Here is a 23,315-nt window from a genome sequence, read left to right on the forward strand (position 1 = left end):
TAAACATGGTTTAATAATTAATCGATATAGCCCAGTCGCTCACGCGCCCAAAACATGAGTTCAACTCCAACTGCCAATCCTTCGAATCCTAACTACCAATCCTTCGAAATTCCAACTTCCTAACAGCCCGCCCCCAACCACGTGATTGATCGGCTGTGATCACGCCCGGTCCACGTGAGAGTTCGTGCCCGACCATCGAAGGTTCGAGATATGTCAAAGATTCTAGAGGAGCAAGATAAACCACTCAACGAAAAAGTTCTAGTACGGTCATGGGCTCATGGGTAATTTGTTTCTCGCCATTTTGGGAATCATACATATGAGGGTTTTTTTTTTAATAGGCTTCTGTCATGGCGTCCACATCTACCAGCTCCTCTAGAATCTTTGATATAAGTGGCTAGACCACAAAACTGCGCCACACTGTTATTATACATTGGTCACTGATACAGCAGTCTAATCATTGAAACATCACCATGAACTAATGGAGGGTCCCAACCAGGAACATTTAAATATTTTTGGGTTAAAAGGAGGAGCTGTGAAATGCTACAATGAATTTAAATGGACCAAAAAACAAGCAGCATGTGCAATGATCTGGCAGCAAATGTTTCTGGATGAATAATTTTCAAGTTTCATCTTGTCAAAACTTGCTTCTGATTTATTGCAGCCTTACAGGGATACTGACTGGCTTCTGATTTCCTACCATCCATGGTAATCAGTATGGTTAAGGATAAACATCTAACAAAGCACTGATAGACATGATAGAATTGGTGACTGAAGTCATTTATTAATACATTTGAAATACTTTAACTATTTTATTTGCAATTCTGTAACACAAAGCTAAGTTTCATAAATAACATCCGTTACCCAATTTCAAAATACTGAATTTGGACAAGATATTTTTTAATATTTTCTGCAAACTCTAAAAGTCAAAAATTCATTTTCAATAAAATTGTTTTTAAAAGCTGTGCACAGTAACGAAAGAGTCAATTTCAATCAGGCAGTATTTAGAACAGCAAAATGTACAGACATTAAATTCAATTTTTATACTATGCAATGTTGGATTGCAATCTGTTCAGCACCCCTCATGCTATTGAGATGTATATTAAATGTCCAATTTGACTAATCTCGTTTAACAATAGTGACTGATGTTGAACGTGATTTTTCAGGTTGGGTTCCTCTTGGCAAACATTATATAATGAAATTTTACTACTAGGTCAGGCAAAAAGAATAATAATACCCATCAAAATTTGAGTCTTTATGAATTTGTCAGGCCTGACTGGCTTTGTTAATCTTATGAAAATGTTGGGTTGTAATGGTAAGGCCTGAAACAAGATGTCACTACTCTGTTAGGCAGAGTATCAATTTGTAAGGCTTTGGAATATAGTTGAGCATTACAATTTTCTGACGTGTACGTGGCAAGGATCAACAGATCCTAATCTAATAGAGCTTTGATACACTTGTAACATAGCTCAGTGTCAAAACAGAAAACGGTGGCAATACTTATCAAATCAGTGGTCCAAAAAAGTAACATTCTTGGGTGTTCTGAAATGTTAACTTTAAACCTCACACTAAGGTTGCTATCTGATCTGCTGAATACATCTCCCATTTTGTGATTAATTTCCAATTTCAAGTCTCTGTGGCGTTTTGCTTTAAAACAGCAATGCTGTCATTAATTTATTTAACCTGAAAGATCTTGTGATAAAAGTTGGCAAATGTTTATTTTGCAGGTGTGGCTGTGGTAACTTAGCGAGGGATCCTTATCAATTTTTCCACATACATCACATTAATACAAACAAAAAGTATTGCAGATGCTGGAATAAATTCCAAGTATAAATGGTCAAATGAAAATATTTCGCAATCACTCATTGTTAAAATAGTTGTAAATGTTTGAACTAACAAATGCTGTAAATGGCAGAAATCTGAAACAAAACAATTATTTAAACTTCCAAATTGTCAATGTTTAATGTCAGTCTTGTTATATTTTGCCACAAGTTGAATATTTTCAGCATTTTACTGTTTTTGTTTCATCAACTAATCTCCTTAAAAATGAGTAAAATGAAGTTCGGCAGTGAATCAACCTTGTTAAAAGCAATTGGAACTCTGGACTTACGGAGCTAACAAGAAAGCCTGCAAAACGCAGTCAAAACTGCAGGTAAGCTTTTCTCAAGACATTTTCTGTCTATAATATTAGTCGGCCAACTGGAATCAATTTTTTTTGTCAACTTGTTTGCCACCATGGATTAAATGCCAGCATTATTTACATGCCAACATATTATACGTAGTCACAAAAATCATTATTACTTTGAATTATATTTGGCCAGAGATTCTGATTGAGAAGGCTACAATCTTAGTAGATAAGATGAAGGAGTTTTTGGGGAAGAGGCAGGTGCAATTCCCGAACAGCTTGGTGATCAAATAAAGATCACCATTTAAATCTCTTAGTTTAGCCTGTCAACCAGTTATTTTAATTCTAATTTTTTGTTTTGTCAATATTTGATTTGCTCACTAGATTGAGTGCTTTGCAAAAACATGGAAGGTGATGAGAATTGCTGAAAGCAAGCCTACTGTAGAAAAAATAATTGTTTACAAAACCTGAACTTTGCATTCTCTCAGCTTCACTCAAAAAAATCCTGTAAAGATAAATTACATTTAAATAGTTATTGTAGAATATATATTAAAATAATAGTGATAAGAAATATTAGTTGATCATGTAAGGAAATGGAAGCTGCTCCAAAGTCTGGCATCCAGTTAGGGTACTCTGCCAAATAAATTAAGGGGAAACATTTAATTAATTTGTACAACATTAACAAACAACAAATATTTAATAATACAAAATACATACGTTGTAGTTTATCACGGGTTGCATCAGCTAAGAATGAAAGAGAAAATTGTAAATGTAAATTGTAATAGCTTACACTTCAGCTTTTACAATAACTTCCATGCAAGAACAAGAAAAATAATTTAACTTACTGCATAACTTTTCGCTACACGTGGTGCAAGCTGAACATGCTGCTGAACCTTTGGCATATGGAGATCTTCCAGCATAATTTCCACTGCATGAAAATAGTTGGATGGAAACAATTTATTGTAGGTAGAATTCTCATAAGGTCATACATAAGTGATAGGAGCAGAATTAGGCCTATCGGCCCATCAAGTCTACTCCACCACTCGATCATGGCTGATCTATCTCTCTCTCCTAACCCCATTCCCCTGCCTTCTACCCATAACCCTTGACACCCTGCATGGTAATCTTAGAATTTACCATGGAAACACCAAAATAAGTTCAATATCAGAAGTTACATTCAGGGACAACGTCCAAATGTGCAGCAGTGACTCACCTCCACGTGCCCACCTCTACCCTTCAGACATGGACTACCTACAGGAACACTAGGATATGATTTAGGAAAGGGCAATACTTGCAGCAGCTTTGGGAAGAATCAGTTTTGGATGTGGACGATGGAGGGATTTTTTTTCAACATGGACTAGAGAGAGAGGTTATTTAGCCACTCTAGCCCTTTCCACCATTTAATACAATCAGGGTTATACATCCTATTGGAAAGACAGAAAGGTGGGTAGAGGAGGTGGGGTAGCTCTGTTGATTAGAAATTTTACTTCGGAGTCACGTGAGTGATTCTGTGAAGATCCCAGCTCAGTGCGCAGGTGCGGCATTATCGCACAGCTGTGCAACGCGGCCAGCGGGAGTCGGGCGCTCCCGCAATCAAGGACGTGAGGTAAGTACTTACCTTAATCGGGCCTTGTGGTTTTTGCTCCAGGGGGAGCAAAGTAGAGAGGAAGCGGCCCCCGTTCGACTCCAGCGAAGGAGCCGACAGTGGAGGGGGATAGGCGCAAACGGGACCGCACAGACTGCGGACCGCTGCAGGGAGCTGCGCTGATGCCGGTCCGCTGAACAGCTGTTTGGTTAACAGCAGCGGACCGGCGGGAAATTTAAAAACCCGACCGGCAGCCCTGCAGACTCCTGACAAGGAGAATCGCCGCCCGGGAACCGCTACAATGCCGCCTGAAAAACGGCAGGCAGCCTCTACATACAGGTAAGACAAAATCTTACCAATTTACAGGTTCTATAGGAATCAACTTCCTCCAACACTGGAACAGGTTGGAGACAGCAAAAATAAGTATGTCTGTCTCCCCAAGCCAGAGGAGGTCATGGAGTTAAAAACCTCCAGGAAAAAAGGGGCACTGGCTGAATGCCAAGGGAGCTGACACTCCTACCCCAGTGCTATTGCACTAGCATCTCCCTTATCGAGGGATTGATGCAACAACGGAGTTTGAGCTATGCCTCCTCCAATGTATAGCACACCCTTTTGCTCCCTCTTTTGAGGCTAGCTAAGGAGGCCAGGGCTGGGCTGGCTTAAACGCTGGGCAGGCGGACGAGAACAGCAGTATGCCAGGGGAGCAGGATCAGGAAGAGCTACTGGGTGTCGTGGGCCACTACATGGCTCCTCCACGCGACCATCTTCCCAACAAAGCCCTGCAGGAGCAGGCCTTTCTAGAGGCAAATCCGCAGGCAGCTGGGTCAGCAGACTCGCAGACAAGAGCTGAAAGCAGCGAATTCTGAAGCTCCTAACAGAAGGGTCAAGATGTCACCGCCTTTGCTTGTTTTCCACGGATCATACTCACCTGGCAGGCGAGACGCCATGATCACCAAGGTGGTTCTCCCAGGATGAGACTATCCCGTTGCACTACGAGGGTGCTGACGCCTAAGATGTTCCCAAATTTGGGATACTCGACTAACATTGGTGCATATAAGACCTGCCCGCAACCCCAAGTATACGGGGCTATGCAAACCGCTGCTGCGGGAAGAGAGGCAGCTAAACCTGTGCGCCTCATGAGGGCAGGCCATGGAACGAGCAGGACATCGCATCCAACACCCAGCTGGCAGCACCCCTCGGCATCCACCAGCAATATCAAACAAGGACTGGTGAAAGCCTGGCGACCGCTTCACATTACCCCCAAAGTTCTTTTTAGACAGGGGCCCAGAGCGGAGCCGTGGGAAAATGCGCCGCCCCATCGACAGCACCAGCATACCAGCAAACTAGGCCTTCATGAACAAACAATAAACATGGAGGTAGGTAGTCTGGTTCCTCCCAGTTTACACTAAATAAGGGTGTTCTACTAACTGCGGGGGGGGGGCATTTACACTTGTTGATAAAGCATGGGTGCAGTCACAAATAACTAATATATACTCAACAGTATTAGTGGATATAAACTTGAATTCAAATTGGGCATATTACCGCCAGTTCAGCAATGCGCCCAAAGGGCATTTTCTCCCTCTAAAAAAAAGAGAAGGTCAAGCTGAACTAGAAAGACTCATTACTAAATGGATCATGGGAGTAACCATGAACCATTGGAATTGTATCGAATATATTCATGAAAACTACAAAAGATGGTGAATGTAACATCATCATTGATCTAATATCACTAAATAAATCTGTTGAGTATATACACTTTAAGATGGAGACGGGTTTTGTCACTGCCAGACATCTGATCTCCAAAGGATACCTTATGGCGAGCATTGATATGGAAGATGAAAACTATCTTATACCCATACACTAGGATCATTGTAGATACCTAAAACAAAACATTTTACCTGGATAATGGATATCCCGGTTAGGGCAACTATGGGAGTATAGAGCATTCCCAATGGTCTAATCTCAGCCCTAAACCATTATAACTATTAAAATAGCCATGAAAATATTAAGAAAACAATTAAATTGAATTTGAATCTAATCATGGCATATATTGGATGATATCCTCATATTAGGGGAAACAAAGGGATTAGCTGTGGCAGCAGTTCTAGCTACGAAACAGCTCCCTAAAGCACTGAGGTTCATCTCACGCCCAGATAAACCAGTATTGAAGCCATTAACTACCATGGATTATCTGGGCTTCAATATCAATTCCATCCATATGACTGTTACTCTGCCAAGGTGCTTGGGTCACTATAATCAAATCATGAATGTACCCACTGAAGCTATATCACAATTACAGTGGTGGGCAGACATATGTTGGCATAGTTTTCAGCCCTATTATTGTCACCAATCCCAACTTGGTTATTAAAAACCGATGCCAGTACTTTAGGCTGGGGAGCAACTAAACTCCATATCCAGCACAGGTAACAGATGGACCAAATCAGAATCATCGTTACTACACACACCGGGCATCAATAATTTGGGATTGGTGATCGCCTATTGGGCTAAAAAGCATATGCATTTCAAATGCAGCACGTACATATGCGGTTACGGATTGATAATACTATGGTGGTGGCTTATATCAACCATATGGGGAGCACAAAATCACTATCGTGCAACAAATTGGAAACAGATCTGGCAATGGTGTGTCAAAAGACATTTTAACTATCAGCTGCCTATTTCCTAGGAAGCTAGAACAGTGGGAAACACCACGTCACGAGTAAAATTTATGATAACATTGAATAGATGTCAAACCCAAAATATCTGCTAAAGGTATTAAGCAGTTTGAAAGCCAGATATCAATTTGGTTGCACAAGACGGAATCACCAGTAACCTATGTATGTGACTTAGGAACCAGAGAGAGGCAGCAGCGATAGATGCCTACACGCTGGAAGGGGGAATTTCTGCTTTGCCTTCCTCCCTTCTGCCTCATCAGTCGGGCACTTCGTAATACAGATGGAATCTGTCTCCGAGATATTGAACGTGCCCGACCGGCCTACACAGCCATGGTTCCCAGTTCATCACGACACGGTGGGCGATTCACCTATGGATTTCCCTAGTGGACCATGGTTGCTGACTCAACCCAGTATCAGGCACAAGCCACCCATGCCAGGGAAACATCAAACTCCTGGGTGCAGGTTTTGAATAGACCTTACCAGGGACTGGGATTATCCAAAGGAACCATTACCACCATGTCGGCATCCCTGCGAACAGTCACCAAGAGCTAACATGGGTAAAATACTGCCACGACGCAGGGACAACATACCAAACTATTCAACCACTGACGTATTGGAGTTCCTGGAACATCTACACCATGACTAAAAGGTGAGTTACAGTGCCGCAAATACAGCATGGAGCGCCTTGTCTGCTTATCTAAAACAGCATGACAGCAGAGCTTGGGATCCCATCCACTGAAGATAAACTTATGAAGGGTACTATAATAATAAGCCCCAAAAACCCAGGTATACCCATGTATGGGATATTGGTGTGATATTGACATATCTCAGAGAATGGCACCAGCCAGATCCCTTAGCTTGCTCAATCTATGTTAAAAACGCTCATGCTTATGGCTCTCGTATACGCTCACAGAGTCCAATCACTCCATAAAACTAGACTGGATAACATGGTGATTACCCCAGACGCATCACGTTCATATTCTAGGTCTGGGAAAATCTAACTCGCAGGTATATGGGACTAGGCGAGATTATGAGTTCAGCACGGACTAGTAGGGTCGAGATCGCCTGTGTTTTTCCGTGCTGTAATCGTTATATGGCTATATGGACCAGGAACGCCCAATTCACTGGTGGGATTCCGGGCCTACCCACCAGAGTCCAGGTTGAGTGTGGTGACCCATCTACTACAATATATAGACACAACCCACAATCTTAGAGGGAGAGGAAAGCCTATGGGTCAACCACAGAAACCCCAAGACGGGGTACGAGCCAAACCACTCCAAGGTGGCTCAAACAGGTACTGAAAGCTGCCGGAATAGATAATAATACATTTTAATCCCATTCCACTAGGGCAGCATTGATATCAGCGGCTGAACGAATGGACATCCCGGTTGACCACATTCTCAATACGGCAGAATGGTCAAGGGAACGACGTTCAGAACATTTTTATTGTAAACCGTTGATAAACCTGATTTAATTGCAGGAAGAATATTACAAACTGCAATATTAATTTAAGCTCAGGGGAGCTCTTTATGTTGTTATTGTTAACAAATACCTTTCTGTTTCTTGTGAAAGCAGATCCACGGGTTGATTACGATAACACTTCCTCCCTCAAAAACTTCGGCAGTGAGTGATATAAAAACTGTTACACGGTTTGAAATCACAGACCTTTGAAGTCTTCACGGAATCACTCACGTGACTCCGAAGTAAAATAGTAAGATTAAACGAGTACTTACCAGTATGAAGTTTGATCTGTATTTTATGAGGAGTTACGGTGAGGTATTACGTGCCCTCCGCTCCCACCCTCAATATATAGATCAAACTAATAAACTGATGTCTCATGATCTTTACTATCTTACTTCAAATATTGTGTCTATCCTGTGATTTCACACCGCTGCTTCGAAGTATGCCGCACCTGCGCACTGAGCTGGGATCTTCACGTAATACCTCACCGTAACTCCTCATAAAATACAGATCAAACTTCATACTGGTAAGTACTCGTTTAATCTTACTATTAAATTCAGTCCCTAGCGAGGGTTGCCATAGGATCAGAAGATGCAGAGTCATTGTGAATAGGGCTAAGAAACTATACAGGTAAAAAGCCTAAAGGTACACAAAAATGCTGGAGGAACTCAGCGGGTGCAGCAGCATCTATGGAGCGAAGGAAATAGGCAACGTTTCGGGCCAAAACCCTTCTTCAGACCTTTCGGCCTGAAACATTGCCTATTTCCTTCGCTCCATAGATGCCGTTGCACCCGCTGAGTTTCTCCAGCATTTTTGTGTACCTTCGATTTTCCAGCATCTGCAGTTCCTTCTTAAACACTAGGTAAAAAGACTAATGGGAGTTATTTACAGGCCCTCAAACAGTGGCCACGATATAGGGTACAATTTACATCAGGAGATAAAATTGGCATGTAAAAATGACAATGGCAATAGGAGATTTCAATGTGCAGGTTGACTGGGAAAATCAGGTTGGTACTGGGCCCCAAGAAAGAGAATTTGTAGAATTCCTCCAAGATGGATTTTTCGAGCAGCTTGTAGTGGAGCCTACCAGCGAAAAGGCAATTCTGGATTTAATGTTATGTAATGAACTGGATTTGATTAGGGAACTCAAGGTAAAGGAACCATTCTAGTAGAACCTAGTGGTGGCCTGGGGAATGACAAACCCTCGCTATTGGCAGGCGCGGTAACGTGATCGTGTGAGCGTTTTCGCAGGTTTTTAGTAAACCATTCATTTGAGCTCCACCCTGTTCGAAGGAGCATTGTTAATTTTGGCTGTTTAACTCACTTAATGGCTTTATTTTAGTTAAAAATAAAGAATTTTATTGTACCAGATTGTCTCGGCTCGCCAACTGGTGACCCCGTCAGTCCGATCGTGTACTCGGACTATCGAACATGCAAGCCGCTGCTAACCCCGACGCTCAGCTCCCCCAGCAAAATTCCGTGGGCCTGAAACTGTCTGCTTTCTGGGCAGAGGAGCCACATTGAGGCCCAATCCCCCTCTGAAATATCGTCGGCGACGCCACCCGATATTTCTACGTGGTCGGGACGCTTAGCCAAGAGACAGCCACGCGGTTGCTGCCTTACCTGTAGGATCCTCCAGCAATCGGCAAGTACGAAGGCCTCGAGGCCCTCCTGCTCCGTACTTTTGGGCTCAGCCGCCGAGATTGCGCCGCCCGCCTGCTCCACATGGACGGCCTCGGCGATTGGAAGCCGTCCGCACTAATGAGTGAGATGCTTGCGTTGACGGACGGCCGTCAACCCTGCTTGCTTTTCGAGCAGGCATTTCTAGAGCAAATGCCCAACGACATCCGCCTGCTCCTCACCGGGTTGGACTTTGCAGAACCCCTGCAGCTCGCCGAATGGGCCGACGAATTGTGGCTCGCGAAGCAGGATGGTGGGTCCATCAACCGGGTGTCTGCGCCCATGTACCAGCAGCCCCGCAGAGATGCCCAACCCTCTGCAACCGTCGCCGCACCGCAGCTGCCCTCCGGAGACCTGTGTAAGCGCCAGTTGTGTTCGTACCACCAACGATGGGGTGCTGAGGCCTACCAATGCAGCGCCCCCTGCTCGTTTGCGGGAAACGCCTCGGCCGATCATCAGGAGGGGCTATCGCGATCGGCCAGAATCACCGCCTCTACGTTCTAGATCGCCATTCCCTTCCCGGTGGACTCTGGGGCCATTGTCAACATCCTCTCCCCAACTGGTCTGGACACCCGTGCCGGTAAGCGAGGCCCCGTCCTGACTGCCGTTAACCGTAGCACCATCTGCACGTATGGTACACGAACCCTATCCCTTAACTTTAATTCCCGCCCATACGCCTGGACTTTCACCGTTGCGGACGTGGCCCAGCCGCTGCTGGGTGCCGACTTTCTTCGGGCCTTTTCGCTCCTGGTGGACGTGCGGGGGGGGGGGGGGGGGGGCGCCTCTTTCCACCGGCGGTCACCACCCCCACGACTCCGCGAAACCCCCCGGCCCGCAGTCGAACGTGGTGGCCGAGGTGAGTTCCCTACTCACGGAGTTCCCAGAGTTCCTCACCACCCATTTCGTGTGACTGACCTCAAGCACATGGTGGTGCACCATATCCCCACCGCGCGACCACCAATACATACACTGCCACGCAGGATCCCGCCGACAAGCTGCGCATCGCCAAAGAGGAATTTAAATTGATGGAGATTGTATGGCGCTCGGATAGCCCGTGGGCGTCCATTTTACACATGGTCCCTAAAGCATCTGGGGGGTAGAGACCATGTGTGGATTATCGGCGCCTGAACGCCATTACGACCGTGGACCGCTAGCCGGTCTCACATGCAGGATTTCACAGCTCATCTGGAGGGTGCCACCTTTTTTTCGAAGGTAGACCTGGTCCACGGCTACCACCAGATCCCCGTTCACCCGGACGATGTGCCTAAGACCGTCACCATCTGTTTCCTCGGCCGCTCACCGTCAAATGGCTGCAGGAGGTTGTCGGCATGGTGAACTTTTACCATCGTTTCGTGCTGGCAACTGCCAGGATCACGTGCCCTCTGTTCCAGTGCCTCGCCGGTAAGCCACGGGACCAAGTGTGGTCCGCCGTGGCTGAGGCCGCGTTTGACGGCGCGAAAGAGGCACTGGCCAAAGCCACTGTGCTACACCCGCGGGCCGACACCTCAATTGCCCTCGCGGTAGATGCCTCCGATACGGTCGTGGGAGGGATGCTGGAGCAGCTCATTGATGGCCGCTGGCCTTTTTCAGCCGTCATCTGCGGCCCCCCGAACGCAACGACAGCGCGTTCGACCGGGAGATCCTCGCCCTGTACCTAGCTATCCGCACTTTCGATATTTTCTGGAGGGCTGGCCATTCACGGCTTACATTGTCAAGCCCTTAACGTTCGCCTTGGCCAAGGTGTCAGACCCCTGGTCTGCTCGACAACAGCGACACCTGCCGTTCTTGTCAGAGTTCGGGAAGACGGGAAGAGGCCGGGAAGTTCAACATGGTTGCCAACGCCCTGTTCAACACGGTTGCCAACGCTCGGGTGAAATGATGGATGGCTACATGATGGCCGCTTCCGGGTTGGGGTTAGCCGACGTCCCTTTAGGCCCCACAGGAGAGTTGGCCCTTTGCGATGTGTCCACGGGGCGCCCACGCCCTATTGTCCCCATGTGTTGGCGCCACAGGATTTTCGATGCCATCCATGGCCTGGCCCACCCTTCCATTCGGGAACTTCTGCGCTGGTGGCGGACAAATTCGTCTGGCAGGGCCTTCGCAAGCAGGTCGCGGCTTGGGCTAAAGCCTGCACCCCCTACCAGAAGTCCAAGGTTCAGCGTCATGGAGGGGTTCCAGTACAAGACTTTGTGGTTCCCTCGGGCCGTTTCCAGCATTTCCACGTGGATTTGGTGGGTCAGCTACCACCGTCTCGCAGTGCCACGCATCCCTTCACAGTCGTGGATCGGTTTACGGGGTGGCCTGATGCTATACCGCTGTCGGACACCTCCGCCGTGTCTTGTTCTCGGGCTCTGGCGGCCCATTGGATTGTTCGTTTTGGGGTGCCTGCAGACATTCCCCCCGACCAGGGGGGCTCAGTTTACTTACTTGTTGAGGACCGCACTGGCAAAACTGTACGGAGCGCAGTTGCACCATACCACCGCTTATCACCCCCAGGCCAACGGGCGAGTGGAACGTTTCCACCGGTACCTGAAATCGGTGCTGAAGGCACGGCTCACTGGTCCGGACTGGGTCGACCAGTTGCCTTGGGTGCTGTTAGGCATCCGTACAGCGCCTAAAGCAGACCTGGATACGTCGTCCGCTGAGTTGGTGTATGACTATTTGGGATTCCCGGGGATTTCCTTCCTGCGGCTCGAGGGCAGCCGGAGTCTGCCTCGACTGTTTTGGTGAGTCTCTTTTGTAACAATCTTCACAGTGGAAGACACCAACAATGTGCCTGAAATTCAAGAGTCAGGGGGTGGAAATTACTGGAGTGGCTGTTACTAGCGAGTTGCTTGGGAAGCTGAAAGGGCTGAAGGTGGATAAGTTACCTGGACCAGATGGACTGCACCCTAGGGTTCTGAAAGAGGTAGCTTTAGAGATTGCGGAGGCATTGACAGTGATAATTCAAGAATCACTAAGACAGGAGAGGTCCCAGTTGATTGGAAAATTGCCAATATTACCCTGAGTCCATTAGGCTGGTTAATCTGACCGGTGGTTGGTAAGATTTTAAGAGTCCATTATAAAGGAAGTGTTACGGAGTACTTAGAAGTTCACGATAGAATAGGCCTAAGTTAGCATGGCTTTGTGAAGGGGATGTCTTGCGTGACAGATTTGCTGGAATTCTTTGAAGAAGTAAATAGCAGGACAAAGGAGTCAGTAGATGTTGTTTACTTAGATTTTCAGAAAGCCTTTTATGAGGTGCCACACATGAGGCTGCTGAGGAAGATGAGAGCCCAAGGTATCAAAGGGCAGATACTAGCATGGATAACAACGGGTGAGGCAGCATCAATGGAGCGAAGGAAATAGGCAACGTTTTGGGTCGAGACCGTTCATCAGACGAAGGGTCTCGACCCGAAACGTTGCCAATTTCCTTCGCTCCCTAGATGCTGCCTCACGCGCTGAGTTTCTCCAGCATTTTTGTCTATCAGGAATAAGTAGGTTAACCTATGATGAGTGTTTGTTGGCACTGGGCTTTACTCGCTGGAGTTTTGAAGAATGAGGAGAGGGGATCTCAATGAAACATACAGGATAGTGAAAGACTTGGATAGAGTGGATATGGAGAGGATGTTTCCACAAGTGGGAGAGTCTAGGACTAGAGGTCATAGCCTCAGAATTAAAGGATGTTCTTGTAGGAAGGAGATGAGAAAATTCTTTAATCAGAAGGGGGAGACTCTGTGGAATTATTTGCCACAGAAAGCTGTGGAGGTCGTCAGTGGATATTTTTAAGGCAGAGATAGATAGACTCTTGATTAGTACAGGTGTCAGAGGTTAATGGGAGAAGGCACGAGAATGGGGTTGGGAGGGAAAGATAGATCAGCCATGATTGAATGGTGGAGTAGACTTGATGGGTCGAATGGCCTAATTCTACTATTACTTATGATCTTATGCAATATATCTGTGAACTAACTCTGTACTCTGCATTTATCCCATACTATTCCTTAATATCTTTAGTTATCAATTAGTCTCAGATTTAACATACATGACAGACCCAATTTTTATTGTAATTTGAAGACAAGTGTTTCAAACTCCCATCACCTTTAATGTTTATAATTAAGGTGGAAAGGATTTATCTTTATCTATAACCATATATGTAGTATTTTGAAAACATTAACCTTTTATTCTTTTAAATACATGGAGTACAATCCTTCATAAAGATCAGATTTCACAATGAATAATTCTGTTGATCAGTTACTTATAAGATGATTTAAAAATTACAATAGACCACATGTCATTTGCTATAACGTGTCCAGTTGATATCTTCTGACATACATGGCAATTGTTATCACTACAGATGCACTGAAGATTGATAAATGTGCTCGATGTCTTCTGATGTGAAAAGATTTTGCAGGACAAAAATATCCCAAAGCGGTCATGATCCCTGCTTTCTGGATTCTATTTTACATTTATATGCATAGGCTCAAAAGGGTAGTCATTTAGATAATGGTAATTACCTTAAGACATCCAGCTTGATCCAATCCCATCTATAAACTGAGATTGAATTATAGCCTTTTCATGTAACATTGCTATCATTGGGTAATGTTTGAGAATTTAAAAACAATTACCTTATCACTTATCTGAATACCTGCCCTAATATTTTTACTCATGTTTTTTTTCCAATAAAAAAAAAAGCAATGGCATTTCAAAATAAACTATTATTTAAAAGAAATCCTTTAGAAACTTACGCTGGTGCATAGTTACATACAAATACTACTGCTGATCCCTTTAATCCAGAGGATTTAATTCCATTGGGACACTTAGTAACGGCACAACCAACTTTGTAAGTATTCTCCCAGACAACCTGGAAAATAAATAATGTGGGTACAATGTTTAGCACAGTACTTATTTTGCAAAGTTTAGTTCCATAGTCCCCCCACTGACCAGCAATATTGGAATTGGTGGAGAGGTGGAATATTGCATTAGGGGACCAGCCCTCCCGTGTGAAGCTGGGACCCAATGGGTCCCACTTAGTCTAGTGGAGTATAAAACAAAAACATAGACAGTACAAGCTCTTCGGCCCACCAGGTCTGTGCTTAAGATGATGCCAACCTAACTAATAACATGAATCTCTTCGTGAAAAAATATTGTGGAATAATCCATATTAATTCTGTTCAAATCATGAAAAAAATAATGTGACTGGCAATATAAATTGCAATGGTAGAACATCGAAGCCACCTCAAAATTCTCTTTTGATATTTTTTATCATAAAAAAACCTGAGATGTGAATTTTATGTTTTTGTTATTCACAAACTATTTTCATTAATATTTCAATACAGCTCGACAAGAGATTTCTACCCAATAACAATGGACAAGGTTTGAGAATTTAAAAATCTCATGCAAAAAACAAGCCTCTGGAGAAACTCAGCAGATCAGGCAGCATGTGGGGAGAGAAATGGACAGACCATATTTTAGGTCGATATCCTTCTTCAGACAGATGATGTTTGATCTTTTGAGTTCCTCTAGTAATTTAGATTATTGCTCAAAATTCCACTATGTGTCTAAAAAGAATCTTGTCAGCCACCTGATCAGGTGGAATCAAGTTACGCTCAGTCCTGAAGGACTGCCTAAAAAGAGAACTAGAAATATGCAGGTAACATTTTTAGTACTGTAAGGTACCCACCTCATAGATTCAATCCTGCCTGCTTGCCTGCAGGTGTCAGGTTTCCCAAGCTTGATAAATCTAACCACCATTTGATGAATACCGAAAATATATAAAACTCAAGGCAGATAACCTTCATCTTAAATAAATAAACAAACACTTCCCATCAGCAATGGTGCTTATCCCTGGCCCCTATCCCTACTTTTTTGTCAAGTTAACTGCTGACTTCATTCAAGGCCACCAATTTGGTGAGTTACAATCCAGTCACAGAAGTCTTCCTTCTGCAAATAATACACCAGGTGCAAAATAAACCAGAAACATGACAAAAGCAAAAAAACTGTATATGCTACATATATGAATTAAAGACAGAAAATCATTTAAGGCTCAGCAGATCAGACATTTATAAAGACCAGTGAAAAGTCATCAGTCTGAAATTAATTCTCTTTGCAGATGCTGCTGAGTATTTGTGACATTTTCTGCTTTATATATTTGGTGAATTTTTCTTCATTTGGCAGTTCAAAGTTAACAGGATTTACAAGAAACAAGAATATTACCTGGGTGTAATGTCCACATACAGAATATTTTTTGCAGGTATTTGTATCAAAATCGTAATTCGTTACTTCACTATTCCATGCCTTAATAGCTTCTTTGGTATTAAAACTTCCTGTTGTAGCATAAAGGTTTTCTCCTACAGGGTAGAAGGTTGGATGCACTACTCCATTTTTGTTCAGGTGTGAATTGTGCTTAAACGTACACTTTTTGCTCCAAGCTTTTGCAGATTTGGCAAGAGCTTCATCCCATGTCTAGAATGGTAAAAAAAAGACAATACTAACACGTTTCTACACCAGCTGACTCCTCTGCCATCTTAACTAACCTTACCAGGTTTCATAGATTTTAAGGAATATGAAGTTAGTTCAACAAAGTGGAGCTGGAGTAAAAGATATGCCATGATCTTATTGAATGTTATTCTAATCTTATTGAATTTATTCTAATGTTCTCGTGCTGTAGGTATGGTGCATAATGTGCAGCTTCAACTAAAAGCGGCTTTAACAAACTGCAAATGTCATGAATTTGGTATGCACGTGAATTTGTAAATGATGGGTACCATTACTAAAAAGATTACATTTATATGAAGTGCCCAGATTTTGATCGGAGTACAGATGAATAATGCTAAACTTGAGTATTTGGTCAGAATAGGAACGTGCTGCTAATTTAAACTGGGAAGGCGAAAGACACACATCAAAGGGAAGTACATTAGGGTAAATAGTAAGAATTTAAAAAATGAACACTGAAGGACAATTCAAAGGAACTAGATGTTCAATCAGTATCTTTGCTTGCTTGAATTCAAAGAAAGGAAATCTAAGCTTGAAAGTCAGCTCGTCAATGCAAAGCATAAAGGAAATTATGACTTTTCTACATCATATGCTCGGGATGTCCATACCGGATCTTCGGAATAGTAAGTGTGATTTTTTGAAATGGCAGGAAGGAATGTTCAGGAATCTTCCGCATGCATGTCTGTCTGGCTGTGGTACTCAATATTAGAGATTGGTTGGAGCGACAACAATTTAGTCCAGAGCATGGGTTATGCAGCAACAGATTGCACAAATGTTGGGGGTGGAGGGGGGGGGGGAAGACGGGGACAAATATAGCCTGGAATTACTGTATGCATAGGGGATTTCATCATCAGGTATGCAATTGTTTCTTCGTATGCCAATATGAAATTAGATTGTGTTGTCCTGAGGAAAAAATCCATTTTCATCCTTGCATTTATGTACCTAAGGCAGCCCTGCTTATTATTTTTGAAAAGTTCTCCACCTCACCAACGCTCCCCAAACTATTTGATTTAAGCACTGCACACTTTACCGACACCAAATTTCAGCACCCTCCCCTTCTCCAGAGATTAGGTAAAGCATAAAATTGAAGGCAATAAATCAATAATCAAGGTTGAAAATCAAAGGAAGGAAAGATCAAAAAAGAATACAACTGCTTCACCATAATGGCATACACTTTATACAAAGTATCTTGGGCATAACACAATGTAAAAGCCCAGGTTAGACCTGGAGTGATCTGAACAGGTTCAGCACCTTTTTGAAAGTATAACATGGGCTGGCCAGAATGACACTTCACCTCCCAGGATTAGATTTCAAGGCATTACACAATTAGAACTTTGGAACACTTGTGGACAGCAATGTATCGACCAGGAGTATTAAGGGACATAGGAAATAGGCCATTTGGCCCAACTCATCCATGCTAAACTAGATGCCCTGTCTAAGTCTGTCCCATTTTCCTGCATTTGGTCCATATCCATGTGTAGGAAGGAACTATAGATGCTGGTTTAAACCGAAGATAGACACAAAAAGCTGGAGTAACTCTGCAGGACAGGCAGCAACTCTCGAGAGAAGGAATGGGTGACGTTTCAGGTCGAGACCCCTCAGACCAGTCCAAATGTCTTTTCAATGTGGTTATATCTTCTCTGGGAGCTCGTTCCATAAACCCACCATCTTCTGTGTGGAAAGAAATTGCTCCTCAGGTTCCTATTTAATGTTTCCCCGTTCACATAAACCTACATCCTCTCATTCTTGATTCCCCTACCTTGGTAAAAGGTTAATTCATCTTATTAATTCCCTTCATGAATTTGTACAAGTTTATAAGATCATCCCTCAGCCTCCTACGAACGGGGTAAAAAGGCTCAACCTATTCAGTCTCTCCTTCCTTCTCAAATCCTCCAGTCTCGGCAACATTCTCACAATTTGTTTTGTATCCTTTAATGTTTAATGACTGGAAAATTGTTATACTTGCAGTGATGAAAATTTGGGAAAACTTCCTCGTGAATCTTTCCTGCACAATGGCATTTTGCTGTAGCAGGCTGACAAAAAACAAACACCATACTCCAAGAGTTTAGTGATGGTCTGTGAATGATAGAAAGGTTTGGAGGGGCTGTATGGTTTCCTGTTCCCAATCAATAGGATAGTATAGTTTGGAGGGACAGAATGGCCTCCTATTCACAATTCACTGGATAGCATAGGTTGAAGGCAGAATGATAGCAGAGGTTGGAGGCGCTGAATAGCCTCCTATTCCCAACCCACAATATGATAGCATAGATTGCATGGGCTGAGTGGGCTTATTTCTAATCCACAGCACGAGAACATAGGTTGGAGGGGCTGAATTGCATCCTATTTCATCCCAACAATAATAGCAGAGATTGGAGAGGCTGAATGGCCTATTCCTAGCCCACAGTATGATAGCATACGTTGGATGGGCTGAGTGGCCTCCTAATTCCAACCCACAGTATGATAGCAAAAGATGGATGGGTTGAGTGATCTCCTATTCCTACTGACAGAATGATAGCATCTGTTCTGGGTTCGCCACCTTTTCTTGAATCGCCTCCACCTCTGTGCCTTTTTCTGTGGGAAGGAGTACTCACCATCCAGTGATGACCCCTACTCCATCGGTCTCCCTCCTCTTGGACTCCCCCTAACAGCCTTCTACCTTCTCTAGGCTTTTTTATTTCTAATTGCTGGCGTGGTATCAACCGTCTTAACTTTTCCACTCCCCTTACATACTCTAACCTCATCCCCTCTGAACGTACAGCCCTCCACTAACTCTACAGCAACCTCAACATTATCATCAAACCTGTCAGCTGACCTCTACCGCACTGAGGGCAGGTGCCAGGTCTCGGACACCTCCTCCTACCTATCCTTAGACCATGAACCGACAGATGAGCACCAGGCTATAATCAGACAATTTCTGATTTCATCACTTCTGGCTATCTGCCTTGCACAGCCTCCAACCTTATCGTTTCCCAGCCCCGCACAGCCCTGTTTTACCTTCTCCTCAAAATCCATCAACACAACTGCCCTGGCAGACCCATTGTTTCTGCCTGCTCCTGTCCAACTGAAATGATTTCCACCTACTTCGACTCCATCCCATTCCCCCTGGTCCAATCTCTCCCAATCTATGTCCAAAATACCTTCCATGCCCTTCGTCTCTTTAATAACTTCTCGCTTTCCGAGCCCCCACTCCCTCATCTTTACTATGGACGTTCAGTCACTCTACACCTCCATCCCCCACCAGGAAGGCCTTAAAGCCGTTTCTTCCATGACTGCACGACTATCCAATTTGTCTCTTCTAACACTCTGCCTAGTGGAGTAGGTCCTCACCTTTAAAAATGTCTCCTTCGATTCCTCCCACTTCCTCCAAGTCCAAGGCATAACTATGGGCACCCACATGGGCCCCAGCTATGCCTGCCTCTTTGTAGTGTATGTTGAACAATCAGTTTCAGGCGTACACTGGCCCTATCCCCAAAGTCTATCTCCGTTACATTGACAACTGTATCAGTGCTACCTCCTGCACCCATGCAGAACTCATGGACTTCATCAACTACACTACCAATTTCCATCCTGCAATCAAATTTACTTGGACCACCTCCGACAACTCCCTCCCCTTTCTTGATCTGCCACCATCACAGGAAATAGACTATCAACTGACCCACTGACTCCCACAACTATCTTGAGTACACGTTTTACCACCCTGCTTCCTGCAAAAACTCTATCCCCTACTCCCAATTCCTCCATCTACGCCGCATCTGCAGCCAAGATGAGATTACCTCATTTTTTAGAGAACGGGGGTTCCCTCTCCCATCATAGTTGGGGCCCTCACTCGTGTCTCGTCGGTACCCAGGGTACACCATCAGCCGTCGCATAAAACACATAATCTCTCAAAATATTTGTCAGCTCTCCTTCATCCCTTCCCACCTAAACCACCCCGTCCCCAGGCAACCTTCCCTTCCAACTGCAGAACATGCAACACGTGTCCCTTTACCTACTCCCTCGATTCTTTCAGGTTAGGCAGAGGTTCACTTGCACCTCCCCCAACCTCATCTACTGTATCCGTTGTTCAAGATGTGGACTCTTATACATCAGCGAGACCAAACGCAGACTGGCCGATCGTTTCGCTGAACGCCTTTGTTCAGTCCGCCTGAACCTACCTGATCTCCCGATTGCTAAACACTTTAATTCTCCTTCCCATTTCCACAGACCTTTCTGTTCCTAGGTCTCCTCCATTGTCAGAGTGAGGCTAAACGCTAATTGGAGGAATAGCATCTCATATTTCGCTTTGGCAGCTTACAGCCCAGTGGTATGAATATTGATTTCTCTAACTTCATGTAACCCTGGCATTCCCTCTCTAATCCCCCCTCCCAGCCAAGTCACACCAGCTTCTCGTTTTCACCCAACAGCTAACAAGGACTTGTTTCCTTTATCATAGTTACTTTTTTCTATATCTTTCATTCATAGTTCTTTATGTCTACATCATCGTCTATCTCTCGTTTCCCTTATCCCTAACCAGTCTCGACCCAAAACGTCACCCATTCCTTCATTCTAGAGTCGCTGCCTGTCCTGCTGAGTTATTCCAGCTGTTTGCGTCTATCTTTGAATGATAGTATAGTCAGATGGGCTGAATGACCTATTTTCTACCAACAGACTGATAGCATGGGTTGAATAGCCTCCCATTCCTACTGATGGAATGAGAGTATAGGTTGGATTGGCTAAATAGCCCCCTATTCATTACCAACAATGGTGGCAATGATTGGATGGGCTGACCAGTGCCCTATTCCTGACAGAATAATAGTACAGCTTGGATGGGCTGAATAGCCTCCTATTCCTACTGACAGAATGATAGCATAGGTCAGATGGGCTAAATGACCCATTTCCTACCAACAGAATGATAGTATGGGTTGGATGGGCTGAGTGACCTCCTAGACCCAACCCAAAGAATTATAGCCTAGATTGGATGGGCTGGATGACCTATGCTCAACCAACAGAATGATAGGAGAGAAGCAGAATAGTCTCCTAACCCTTACCGACAATAGCAGATTTTGGATGGGCTGAATAACCCCCTATCCTTACCAAACTGAATGATAGCAGTTATTTGATAGGCTGAAAGCCCTATTCCCTACCAAATTGAATTATAGCAGGGAGTGGAGGCTGAATGGCCTCCTATACCCACACCTCCTGACTCAGAATAATTTAAAAATCCCGACACGATTTTGCCTGACACGACGACTTTCTTCCTCGTCAGCCACTCCCGGGCCCCAGAGTTTGAAATTTGTTTTATATATATAGCGCGTCTGTATTTTTGCGGCCCGGCTCCGTCGTCGTCTGTAGAATTGGCGGGAAAGGTGCGGGTTGACTGGATGGCGTGGGAAAACCCGGGCCCAACTGCCGGCCGCTTCCAGATCTTTCCATCGGCTGCGGCGACCATCGAGTTCCCCGGACCCCCACGTCCCCGGCTTCACACTTTACCATCTTAAACATGTTGCCGGCCACTGGGTTCACCGCCGCCCGATATTTGTTGTGCTCGGTCACGCATTCCGCTATAAAACCCGCGTCGGTGATGGAGTAGACGTCGGCGGACACCGGTAGCGGCGAGCAAAGGGCAAGTAACAGCAGCCGTGCAGCGACCACAGCAGCCATGGCGGGCGGGCAGGAGCGCGGGTTCCCGAGCTCGCGCATGCGCCTCCCCCCCCCCCCCCCCCCCCCCCCCATGGCCTGAACCAATACAGCAATGGTAACATTAGTCCTTCGGCCCTACTCCTCCATGCTGATCAGGATACCCATCATTTGCCTCCACCTTTCTCTACACCTCCTCCATCCATGTTGGTTTATTCAAATGTTCATGTCATAGGAGCAGAATCAGGTCATTGGCCTCATCAAGTCTACTTCTGCAATCATACTGTGAGTTGGGAATCGGTTATTCAACTCATCCTATCTCTGCTATCTGTGGAATTCTCTGCCGCAGAAGGTAGTTGAGGCCAGTTCATTGGCTATATTTATGAGGGAGTTAGATGTGGCCCTTGTGGCTAAAGGGATCAGGGGGTATGGAGAGAAGGCAGGTACAGGATACTAAGTTGGATGATCAGCCATGATCATATTGAATGGCGGTGCAGGCTCGAAGGGCCGAATGGCCTACTCCTGCACCTATTTTCTATGTTTCTATGCTATGTTCTGATCTATCATGCCTTCTCCCCATAACTCCTGACACCCGTACTAATCAAAAATCTATCTTATCTCTGCCATAAAAATATCCATTGACGCCCTCCACAGCCTTCTTCGGCAATGATTCCACAGATTCACCACCCTCTGACTAAATGAATCATCTCACCTCCTCTCCTTGCCAAAAGGAATGTCCTTTTATTCTGAGGCTGTTCCCTCTGGTCCTAACCGCTCCTATTGGAAACATCCTCTGAACATTCATTCCATCCAGGCCTTTCACTTCAGTACGTTTCAATGAGGTCCCTCCTTGGACCCCCCCCCCCCCCCCCCCCCCCCTCCCCCCCCCTGTTGGCAGGTTAAACTGCAGATGCTAAAATCTGGAACAAAACACAAAATGATGCAGTGGTGGGATATGGATTATTTGGAAATATCTGTAGAGAAATTGCAGATGGAGTTTAATTGCAACAAGTGTGAAGTGCTGCAATTTGGTAGTCAGAGTATGCAGTAAATGACATGATCCTTGGGAATATTGCACAGGGGGATGTTAAGAGAACAGCACAGTAGGAGAGCTGCTACCTTACAGTGCCAGAGTACAATCCCTGCCTCAACTACTTCCTCTGGCATCTCGTTCCATATCCCCACCTCGCTGTGTGTGAAGAAGTTGCCATTCGGGTTCCTTATTATTTATTTCCTTTCTCACCTTAAACCTATGTTCTCTGGTTCTTGATTCCTCTACCCTGGGAAAAAGACTTGCTTCTCATCTCATATCATAAAAACCTAATGTCACCCCTAAGCCCCTCCTGTCCCAACTTTATTCATTTTGATTATTTTTCATAAGCAAAATCTGTTAGATTTGTCTATTTTTTTTTAACAGCTGAGGAGATTCACCAGGATATAATAATTCAGTTAGGAGAGTGAATAGATTGCAATTGTTCCCTTAAGTTGGAGGAGGATGGGGTTGCAGCATCTGATTGAGGCAAAAAAAAATATTGAAGGATAGGTATTAATAACAACATTTTCAGAGCTATCAAAGACTAGAGGACATGGATTTATGGAAAAGAAGACATTTACAAGAGATTTGCGAAATAATTCTATCACCCAAAGGATGGTTGAAATTTGGAAAATATTGCCTGCCGGGTGGTGGAGGCAAAGACTCTCGTAA

At 44.7% G+C, this 23,315-nt stretch overlaps 1 protein-coding gene across 1 annotated transcript; it reads right to left on the reverse strand.

Annotated features, from left to right (window-relative positions):
- Positions 1-741: 741 nt before the first annotated feature.
- On the reverse strand, positions 742-21,655 carry glipr1a (GLI pathogenesis-related 1a). The gene is made up of 6 exons (XM_055650589.1): positions 21,464-21,655; positions 15,716-15,964; positions 14,248-14,363; positions 2,968-3,050; positions 2,840-2,866; positions 742-2,755 (listed from the first exon to the last, which is right to left on the reverse strand). The coding sequence occupies exons 1-6, from the start codon at positions 21,632-21,634 to the stop codon at positions 2,655-2,657; spliced, it is 747 nt and encodes a 248-aa protein (XP_055506564.1). The 5' UTR covers positions 21,635-21,655; the 3' UTR covers positions 742-2,654.
- Positions 21,656-23,315: the final 1,660 nt, after the last annotated feature.

Source organism: Leucoraja erinacea, chromosome 19 (genome assembly GCF_028641065.1).
Source record: "Leucoraja erinacea ecotype New England chromosome 19, Leri_hhj_1, whole genome shotgun sequence".
NCBI lineage: Eukaryota > Metazoa > Chordata > Chondrichthyes > Rajiformes > Rajidae > Leucoraja > Leucoraja erinaceus.

What these genes read in the sequence shown, in the direction of transcription:
- glipr1a (XM_055650589.1), bottom strand. Translation starts at nt 21,634, where the DNA reads ATGGCTGCTGTGGTCGCTGCACGGCTGCTGTTACTTGCCCTTTGCTCG. An exon ending in TATGTGGACATTACACCCAG is followed by an intron (nt 14,364 to 15,715) that starts GTAATATTCTTG and finishes TTTATTTTCCAG; the next exon opens with GTTGTCTGGGAGAATACTTA. An exon ending in GTATGTAACTATGCACCAGC is followed by an intron (nt 3,051 to 14,247) that starts GTAAGTTTCTAA and finishes ATTTTCATGCAG; the next exon opens with TGGAAATTATGCTGGAAGAT.